This window comes from Bos mutus, chromosome 17, assembly GCF_027580195.1.
Source record: "Bos mutus isolate GX-2022 chromosome 17, NWIPB_WYAK_1.1, whole genome shotgun sequence".
Taxonomy (NCBI): domain Eukaryota; kingdom Metazoa; phylum Chordata; class Mammalia; order Artiodactyla; family Bovidae; genus Bos; species Bos mutus.
In genome coordinates this window covers 10,126,621-10,137,122 of record NC_091633.1, presented here as the reverse complement: position 1 = coordinate 10,137,122, position 10,502 = coordinate 10,126,621, and the positions used below count along the sequence as shown (strand labels likewise).

The window sequence follows — 10,502 nt, the reverse complement described above, 5'->3', positions numbered from 1 at the left end:
TGCAGTCACCATCTGCAGTGATTTTGGAGCCCCCAAAAATAAAGTCTGACACTGTTTCCACTGTTTCCCCATCTATTTCCCATGAAGTGATGGGACCGGATGCCATGATCTTAGTTTTCTGAATGTTGAGCTTTAAGCCAACTTTTTCACTCTCCTCTTTCACTTTCATCAAGAGGCTTTTTAGTTCCTCTTCACTTTCTGCCATAAGGGTGGTGTCATTCAAACACAGTAATCAATCCACCAGAAAGATCTGACTCTAGGTTGATGGCTTTTCAAAACTTGGGCTCAAAAACTTAGCATCTGCAAATTCTGGGCCCACGGTTACCCCCAGATCGGAGCACTAGCAGAGCACTAGGTGCCCACGGTTCACTTTTTGTCCACACACCTCGCTTTACTCACACCATCCACATGTGCAGCACCTCCTGTGGGCCCGGCCACGTAGAGGGCGTTACCTCACCCACTCCAGACAGCCTGGGGGGCTGGACTGTCACTGTCCAGACGAGGACATGTTCTGAGAGGTTAGCGGACGTGCTCTGGATGAACATGAAGCAGTCAAGTTAAGGTTTAAACCTGACTTCCAAGTCCATGCAGCTCCACCAGGTTGCTCTGTATGAGGATTTTAAAGAAACAGCTGTGTTTCCTTAAAAATATTTTAGAACCTGTTAGGCTGGTTCCTGTTTTTCCTATTGCTCTTACTTAGAAAGGCTTGGAGCAGTTAAAGACCAGTCCACACAGAACCCTAGTTAGAAGAAAAACATCCCCAACCGCCTGTCTTGTTTTGACATCCACTCAGTAAAATAATGTCCCCAAATCCCTACCAATGAAATAGTGTTGACTCTGCAGATCCCCTGCCCTCTCCCAAACCCTCCAGCATCTTGGCAGTGGGATGAAGGGAACAAGGGACTTCGTGAACCACGTCACACTCCCCTACATTTTAAAACAGTCTCAACACCAAGATTCCAGAGGCTCCCAAAGTTAAAAGGTTAAGAATGCTCAGCTTAGTTTTCTCCAGATTAGCTAAAGGCACACCATCTTGTCACTGCCCTTCTAACACATGGCAGACAAAGACAGGGGTCCCCTCTCTCACAAAAGTCTCAGAGAAGTGTCTTTTCTAACAGGAAGTGTTGGAAGTGTCCTATATACAGGGTGAGGTATGGATCAGCCTGCAGAGCCATGGGGGAAGGCCTGCGGTGGCTCAGGCCCCTGGCCAATCACCTGGAGCCGCCTCGGCACTTCACCTCGTGCACTGCAGGACAAGAGAGGCCTGCAGGACCAGTCTATAGAGTGGCACAAGACAAGGCTTGTGCCCAGCTAGCCAGCGCAGCGGGAGGAAGAGCCAGGCTAAGAACACGAGTGGCTCTGGGGACAGACTGCCACTTATGACTATCCCGTGCCTCAGTTTCCTCCTCAGGAAAAAAGTCCTAACTAGAGAACCTACTCCACAGATTGAGTGTGTTAAGTGGGGGAAAAAAAAAAGCCAAACGGCACCTGTTATAATTACTATTAACCCCTAAAGGATAACTTTAAGACATATGGGGAGCTTCCATTCCAAATTCCTCATTTTGCAGATGAGAAAACTGGCCCAGAAAGGCTGGGCGACTCCTCTGAGGCTAAACAGCCCTACGAACCACCAGGGCAGATGGCTTCATTCTCTGCTGCCAAGCTCCTTCTCCTCCAGGGTGTTCGGTCTGGGCAGCTGTTTTCAGGACCGCAGTAATTGTGGGCTGGTGGGATCCCCTTAACCTGCTCCACTGGCATGGCTGTGACAGCCCTTTGCAGCCCACTTTCAGACTCAGGGGATGCAAGTCAGTGCACTCCAGGATTCTGAGTCATCTCCGTCTGTGAATCAACCTTCATCCGTCCATCCATCCTGAATAGAGAGATCTCATTGTCCTCCAGTCTCTGAATGGGAACCCGGTGTTTCTCCTTTGAAAATGTCAGTGTGTTAGTTGCTCAGCCATGTCTGACTCTTTGTGACCCCATGGACTGTAGCTCGCCAGGCTCCTGTGTCTGTGGGATTCTCCAGGCAAGAATATTGGAGTAGGTAGCCATGCCCTTCTCCAAGGGATCTTCCTGACCCAGGGACTGAACCTGGGTCGCCTGCATTACGAGCAGATTCTTTACTGTCTGAGCCACTAGGCAGGTTTGGACTTTGCTTACTCAGAGTCCTCCAGCTGTAAGTACCATCAGGCTCTCCCGATTTCAGACTAGGGACAGCACACCAGAGGTGGACACAAGTGTCTGCTCTAAGATCCTGGAGGAAGCACTGAACACTTACCTCGGGCGCCTCAAAGAGGCTTCCCAGCCCACAACCCCTCCCTCCCATGAGAACTCCACCTGCCTCCCCAGGGCTGACCGGCAGAGGTGACTGCAGCTGCAACTGGCTTGCTGGACATATGCCCCAGGCAGCTGGGAGCCTGCCGGCAATCATCTGAATCCCAGGAGCAGAGGACAGTTACCATGGCTACCAAAGCTATAACCATTGGCTGCTTTGGCCGTGGGGACCGGCTCAGCTGTCCTCTCAAGGTCCCTTCCAGCCCTGGGACTCCACAGTTCCAACGAGCCCGTGGAGACCACGTCTGCTGCAAGAAAACAGGAAGTCCTGTGACACACAAGGCTCAGGCACCTCAGAGGTCACCTGTCTTATTCATCAGAAGTGCTGAGTCACAAGGCTTTCTACCTCCGCTGCATTATTAATAAGCAAAGCCTCGCTTTTGTTTGTTTTTTGGTATAGTACTTTAGGCCTTTTATAACGTGAGCTCGCTCCCACCATGTTTCATTTTTTCCCTTCCTTTTACAGCTCATACCAGAAATTTTGGTACAAGTTTTGTTCCGTATTGTGACCAGGGAAAATAGCCCAGGAACACTTGCGTCACTGGGGCCCGGAGGGGCGGGCTCCGTCAGACAGGACGCCTGGATCACGAGCCTTCTAAGAACCAGGAGGAAGGAAGTCATTCATAAAGGAGGCAGATGCTCAACTGCGACTTTGGTTTCCTCTTGCAATTCTGATTACAGGAATGTGGTTTGTTCTTATTCCACAGAAGGGAAGACTTTCTCTGTAAAACTCGACTCTCAGAAGCTGCCTACCTTTCTGAGTCAGGACAGAACAGGGAGGCGGCTGATTCAACCCCTAGGATCTCCACACAAGTGAGATCTCAGGTCTGACTGCAGCCCTCTTGAGATCCGGTGGCTGCAGGTATCTATGAGACTTCAGAGAGCAGGAGAGACGCCTAGAAATCAGAGTTGCCTGTGCTCACGGGGACAGCTGCACGCACCCTTGCCTTGCTCCTGATGCACGAAGCTTCATGTTTAGTGGATGTTCGGAGATTTTTAAAAATCTGCTTATCAAGATCAAATCAAAGCCTTTATTCAACATCCCTCCTTCAAACTACCTGCGTTTAAACCTATTCCCCTCCCCCAACTTGCAAACTACTAGGGCTGTGCGAGTTTTGTCCCTGTCACCTGATGGGTCAGATCCAGGTGAGCTGCACAATGCTGAAAAGCCACGCTGAGACACTGCACGGGCAGGCCTCTGCGGTTCTCTGCCCCCTTGGGATCTAGGCAGAGGTTGGAAGCACTGGCCCTGGAGCCAGAGCTCTGGCACAAGAGACCAGGAGGCAGACGTCTGAGCCTCACGTTCTGGACCCAGCCACGCAGAGTGGACAAGCAGCTCCTGGTGACCGCTGGGCGAGGCTCATGCGTGTGCTTTTTCTTGTCTTCTCCAAAGAAAAGAGTGAGAGATGGAGGAGGCAATTTTCAGTTGTGTGTAGGTTTGATTTAAGGCTTTGGCTGTGGTCTGTTGATACATTAAAATACTTTCTGGGAACGCCATCTCCTAAGCTCCCCATCAGAACAAATGTATTTTCAAAAATGAAAACAGTGAACAAAAAGGTGGAGCTGAAATGCTGATGCAAAGCCCAGCGGACGGGCCTGGGTCCGTCAGGTCAGGATGGTGTCGTCCACCTGCTCTGTGGAGTCAGCCTGGCCGGCCAGCTTCTTCAGAGACCTCCGGTTGCATTCATTCAGCACTTCCAAGCTGGCCACATCCAGGATCTTGCAGAGGGACTGGGGGGAGGAGGGAAACGAGGAGACAAAATGAGAAAATATGGCTTCAGCTTTCTCCAATCAAAGACAACACTGAACACGAACCCAGAACTAGAACCACTGAGGGGGACCCTGGCAAAGGAAGGAAATCGAGTGGATCCAGAGACAGCCAAGACATGCAGGCCTCACACCCCGAGCCGATGATAGAGTGGAGCCTGGAGTGCTCAGCGCTTCAAAGGTGGCTCAGCAGGCAGGGGGCTGAGGGACAGAACTCTGGGCCTCAACAGGCAGCCCTGGGAGGTCTGTTACAGGTTTGGGAGCCACCTGAGATTTTACTTGGAGGAGGAACCCTGCTGCTGAAAGGAATCTCAACACCTCAGGAATAGAGGGAGTGTTTTTAGGCACCAGACCAGATGACTACCAGATGACTATCTGCCCATCAACACTCATGCCTATGGGGTGGCAGAGTACAAGCCTTAAACACTGTCATGCAGAAGGCCCACAAGACAAGCGCCCAGAAGCTGTGGGGAGGCCCGCCAGTCCCAGGCTCCCACCTGAAACACCTCCTCTCCCTGCCTCATCTTGAGGAGGTTGACAATCGCCTGGTCGCTGTAGGCCCTGACGACGGTGTTTTTATCCTTGGTGTTGTCCAGGAGGGCCTTCAGGATGGGCTTGATGGCCTGGGGGTCCAGGGCAGGCAGCGGGTCCTTGTTTGCCCACCAGATCATCTTCTCAGCCACCAACCTGATGTCACTGGATGGGTTCTGCAGACACTGTGAAGAGGAGCGTGGGCTTTCCATCAGGCACATCCAGCCTGCTCCTCGCCACAGCCCAGGCTCTGCCCTCGTCGTGGGACCTGACCCCCTGCTCCCTCCACAGCATTCCCACTGTGAGAGGGCGGCTGGGTGTGTTCAGACCCTACCTCCTCCACGTCATCTCACACCACCCTCTCCTCGGCTCGGCACTCTCAGCCCACAAGGGCTTCCAACTTCCTCAAACACCCCACGCTGCTTCCTGCCTTGCGCCCCTGCACTGGCGGGTCCCACTACCTGGGACGTGCTTGCCCCAGATCCTCACCTGGTTGGTCCCCTCTCATCCTTCAGGCCTCGGCTCAGACGTCAGCCTTCAGGCATCTCCCCGACAGCCCTATCTAGATGAGGGCCCTCCCACAGGCTCTTTGTGTACCTCCGCCTCCAGAGATCTTGTCTGCCCCGTTCACCTCTGTACTTCAGGGTCTAGCCCGGCCAGGAGCACAGCAGGTCCTCAGTAATAAACACTGACGACAGCTGCATGCGGGGTGATACAGGCTCAGTCCAATCAGGGCCCTGTACACCCTCCTCTCTGGGTGTCTGCAGGGTGGGGACAGCAGCCGTGGGAGCCTCCCTGCTCAGAGTGAGGCCAGTGCACCAGGGCCACTGACTGCCCGGGAGCTGGTTACAAAGGCAGGGTGTAGAAAGAAAGGCGGGCTCGGCTGCATTTCTTAAAACGTAGGTTCTGGCTCTGTGTGCACACCAGCGTTCGAGCAGTATGCTCTATCACGCAGATGCTGAAGACCCCTCTGCCAGGCTCCCCAGCTTTCCCAAGCGGGTCCTGCAGCCACCAGAGCAGCCATGCCTGCTAATTACTGTCACGCCTACTAAAGGGAGGCAGGAAAGCAAAGATAAATTTGAACCCAGATCTGCCCCAAAGTTTGAAAAATTGGGGTACCTAGAAAGAATGCCTAAAATAGAGGTTCTTAACTTGATTTGGGGTCATGGATCTATGGGAGACTCTTGACAAAAAGTTGGGCCAAAAGAAAAAGTTGGGCAGTCTTCCAGAGACCATTCTGCACCCCAGCCCTACGGGCTCAGAGACCCCCCACCCCCCAGCCCTGCAGGCCACCCTCAGAGTGCCTGGAACACACGGACACACTTCCGGTGTCTTCTGGTCACAGATCCGTCTCATGAGCCAGGCTGCCCCACTCACCTTAATGAACAGGCTGGAGAGTTTGGCCGGCAACTGTCCTCCTCCGGTCTCGATGTGGTGCTTCATCAGGAAGCCCATGCCCCGGACCCCACTCACGGCGATGGGGATCTGGAAAGTGAGCAGAGAGCTAGACAGGGTGCCTCCGGCTCCCTCCTTGGGGCAGCAGGGCCATACACCATCCCTTCCCCAGGCATTTCCGGGGACCCTGGCTCTCCACCACCAGTCCCCACCCCACCCCTGACTACATCATCTCCAAGACCTTTTGACAGCTCTCATAAAGAGCTTCTGCCTGGCTATGGGGCAGGTGAACAAAGCCTGAGACACTAGTTCCCAGAAACAGAATCAGAGACTTTCTGGCCTAGAAGGGACCTCTGGATGCTCCAACCCAAACTCCTCACTATTTAGATGATGAACCTGGTGCCCAGGGAGACCAAGCACTGGTCCCAGGGCACAGGAAGTTACTGGCAAGAGTGAAATTCTGACCACCTGGTCTGGCTGCCCCAAAGCCTTACCCTGTCCGCCATGGCATTGCTGAGGATCATGTCCTGGACGTCGCTGCCATACTTGCCTACGCAGAGTCTGCCAGGAGCCACGCTCACAGCCACGGAGAGAGCCAGGCTCCGCCCATGCCGAACCATCCAGTCAATGCCAGACACGTCCGCTGGGTGGAAGGACACAGGGGGGCTGACCTGCACCGTCTACCGCCCGCGAAGCCCACCTCCACCACCTGAGACTCGTGTGTCAGCTCGGAGCCTGGTGGCAACCCCAGTCCTCACTGCACACAGACCTCCCTGCCCGAAGTGGCCGCCAAGCGGCCATCCCTCACAGGCCACTCCCAACCACAGCTGCGTCCTCGGAGCAGAGACGCTCTGGGCTGCAAGACCCCTGGAAACTCCGTTTTGACATTTCCAAGGAGAGGGTGGTCCAGCTGCCAGAAGACCCTCTAAGGGGCAGGGGAGACAGAGAGGCCCCGAAAAGTGCACACAAGAGGCCTACCCAGCAAGTACTGCTGAAGAACGGTGCTGAGCTCCTCTTCCGTCAGAAAGGCACATAGCTCCCCCAGGCACCCGGCCGAGGAGATGCGCGTGTTGTCCTGACGGGGCAGAGAAGGTAGTGAACCAGGGTGCCACCTCACATGGGCTCCACGGGCACCAGGGCGGGAGGGAGGCGGACGCCAAGTCCAGTCTTCCCTGCAGGCACACTCACTCCCACCGCCAGAGCAGGGCTGCCACTCACTGCGGCTGCCACTCGGCACCGAGTTAAAAATTACACACCCAGCACTTAACTTAATTATAGAAAACTCCAGCATGTGTGCATATGGTGATCATCATCATAATAGCAACAATAACTGTATTTACATAGCACCTTTCTTCTTACAAGCCTGAATACTTCACATTTATTATCTCAGTTACTATCAACAGCCCTGTGAGGTGGGAAGGGATGCAAGCTCTGCCCACAGTCCTCAGGGAAGGTGGTTAGAGGACCACTAGGAGCTCCACCTCAACCTCACCCCACCCCACCCCACTCCCAAACCTCTCATGTGTCCGCCTGTGTCCAGAGAGGCTCCCTGCTGCCCCAACGTTGTGTGGGTCTGTCCTGGGAAGTCAAACTGAAGCTCTAATCAGCCCAAGGCAATAGGGAAAGGCTGAGGGTTCTGTGTCAAAACCAAAGTCTCGTACATAAGCGCTTCCTGGCGGCTCTCCCTGCTGGCTCACTACAGGATGCTGTGCAGAGGATTTTGGGTTACGTGCTATAATATTCGAAGTGCCAACTTGGCGTGCCTCTCCCAAACAAAACAACCAAAGAACCAACCAGGGCCTCAAGGGCCCATGGGGAGGCATGAGCCAGGCCGGCACCCTGGACTGCCACCTCTGATCCAGCTGAAGTTCTGAGGGGGAGGAGGGTGGCCGGCCGGCAGTCTGGGCCTCTGAGCTCCCAGGTGTCACGCGAGGCTAAAGCTGGCTCTCTCTGACACAACACCCACTCTCTCAAAGGAGTCTATTTTAAGCTCCATTGTGGTGAAATGCAAATTGGTTTGCGTACTAACTTTTGCTTGCACTGTGAGTGGCCCTATAAAACCCTGACAGACCGTGACCAAAAGAAGGCAGAGGCTCCCTTCTGTGCCACAAAAGGCCGGGGCCTCAGCTGCAGGGGATAACCGGCGCCGGGCATGGGCAAACGAGGTGCAGCTCTGCGCAAACCCCAAGGCCTCCCTCCAGAGATCAGCCCCACAGTGTCAATCTGGTGACATGGCAGAGAGACGTCTGTCAAAGGGGAAAGAGAAAATCCTTCTCAAAGACTCAACCGCTTTGGGGCTCACCAGGGCACAAGGCAGCCAACTGGTACTTCACAGATGCTTGCAGACTGGGCCAGGAAGGCCCTTGGGACAGAGAACCAGGAATCATGGGCTCAGTCCCAGTTCTCACTCTAACACATGGTAGGGCACGGCCCCAGGTCAGTCTGCCCCTCACAAACAGGGCTGAACACCCCCCTCTGGACAGACACCAGACACTGTTTCCTCGGGGCTGTGCCCACACTTCATTCACCTATGGGCAAGGCTCTGCACATCAGCAAATGTTTCTCGAGCCAAAAAACAAAACTCTTCATTTGACAACTGGGGAAATGAGGGGCAGAGCAGGGGAAGCGACTTAAGACTGGAGAACAAATGAACGAGACCTGGGACTTTAGAAACCTTAGGTTCCCTTACCTATATGATACGTCGTCCATATCAACACTAAGTGCCTATCTCCCTCAAGACCAGAGGTGTGGCAAACCAGAGTGACACGAATGTCGGGAGTGATGATCACTCCTGACCAGGTTCTGCTTCTCGAGGCAGAGACACCAGCCCAAAGGAAGGGAAACCAGCCCAGCCCGCGCGCCCCGCGTCCACCTGCGGCAGTACCTCGTCGTGTCCCAGCATGCTCAGCAGGAGCGAGACGATGTTTTTCCGGATGACCACATCCACTTTGGCCCCCGCTCCCTGAATCACAAACCTCAGGGCCTGCAGCATGGTGTCCCTGCAGAACCAACGTGCCCGACTCAAACCCGGCTGTCCTCCACCCACGCTCCCACTGCACAGGCAGGGCCAGGCCGCCCCAGGGCCACAGCTCTCCCCGCGCCAGCGCCTCACCTGACGCCTGGGTCCTCCATGACCCGGATGCCATTCAGCAGCTCCGTGAAAAGAGGATCCACCTTGATGTGGATGGAAATGAGCTTTCCTAGCGCATCGGCGGCCTTCAGGCGCACGCCGCGGTTAGAGTCCTGCAGGGCTTTGGTGAAGGTGGTCTGCAGCTGGGGCAGGAAGGGCTTCAGGGCGATCCCGACCTGTCAGAGAGACCCCCATCCCAGAGCCCGGCTGAAGGGGAGTGCAGGCCACAGGGCACACAGGCATGAAAACAGAGCACCCCAAACCTGCGGGGCTCCACATTCAGGCTAGGAGTAGAGGCGCCACAAGATGGGGGAGCCCAGCACAGAGGGTCCCCTCAGCCTCCTCTTCTGCTTCCAGCTTCCCACGGGCGGGGAACCATCCGCTCAGCTTAGGGGAGTTCTGCCCACGTGGACAAGTGACTCGAAACCCCCGGCTCTGAATACATTACAGAGCGGGCCAGCAGACCTGTCAGTACCGTGGAAGAACATTCTGCAAAGGCAGATAAACAGGTCAGGTGCCACCTACTGCACACAATCCTACAGAACAGGTGGCTTCGGGAGGTCATCCCTGTACACATGTGCACCTATGCACTGACAATCCAGTCTGAGTCCTGACCACGTACAGGAAAAGACGCACGTCTGTGACAAACTACAGATGGGTCCCAGAGGAAAGATCTACTCAAGGCTAAAAGGGAAGGAAAAAGAAGCTGTTTGGAGGCTCAATGCCATTTACGGTCTAGAGACACTGGGGTTGGGGCTGCAGGCTGCTGGGAGGCGGACCACAGAATAAAGCCAGCAAAGCTGCGGTGAGAGCCACCTGCCCACGGTGACACCTGGCTCACAGCCTGTGGGACAAACTCCAGGAGGGAAAGGTTCCATCTGGACACAGAATTCACACACACACACACACACACACAAACGGCACAGAATGGAAGATAAAGATGATACTTTAAATAAAAAGAAAAAAGAAAAAACAATTTCCAACAGAACGAGGCTGATGCTCAGTCCCATTTTTTAGCTGGGAAGTTGCTCCCCCACACTTTTCTCACAGAAGGAAAAGAGCTACCACTCTCTTAAGCTTTTGTTTCCAAACCACAAGTAACAATTTTTTTTAACAAAATAAATCTTGGCTGTTTATAACTCTCTAGCCTAAAGGCTTTAATTATTGGCCTGTAAAGTATCAGAAATAGTTAATGTGTTGCTTCACTTCTGACACTTTGGGCAAAAACTGAAGTTACTGCAGTTGCTCTTGGACTTCCTTTGCGTTCTCTCCTCATATTCTCTTCATCTCCTTTATAAGGTAGTCATAAAGATGGGAAATGTATGTGAACAAAGTTTCTATTGTA

The 10,502-nt window shown here is 54.0% G+C and overlaps 1 protein-coding gene across 1 annotated transcript in view; it reads right to left on the bottom strand.

The window, feature by feature from the left end:
* Window positions 1-3,351: 3,351 nt before the first annotated feature.
* The window catches only part of GCN1 (GCN1 activator of EIF2AK4), a 55,101-nt gene continuing 47,950 nt past the window's right edge, over window positions 3,352-10,502 (bottom strand). The window contains exons 52-58 of the mRNA XM_070386036.1: window positions 9,140-9,333; window positions 8,912-9,026; window positions 7,006-7,102; window positions 6,522-6,670; window positions 6,010-6,117; window positions 4,599-4,817; window positions 3,352-4,065 (exon numbers count right to left, since the gene is read on the bottom strand). Of these exons, the coding sequence (XP_070242137.1) occupies window positions 3,940-4,065; window positions 4,599-4,817; window positions 6,010-6,117; window positions 6,522-6,670; window positions 7,006-7,102; window positions 8,912-9,026; window positions 9,140-9,333 (1,008 nt within the window). The 3' untranslated portion in view covers window positions 3,352-3,939. The remainder of the gene's footprint in view (window positions 4,066-4,598; window positions 4,818-6,009; window positions 6,118-6,521; window positions 6,671-7,005; window positions 7,103-8,911; window positions 9,027-9,139; window positions 9,334-10,502) is intronic.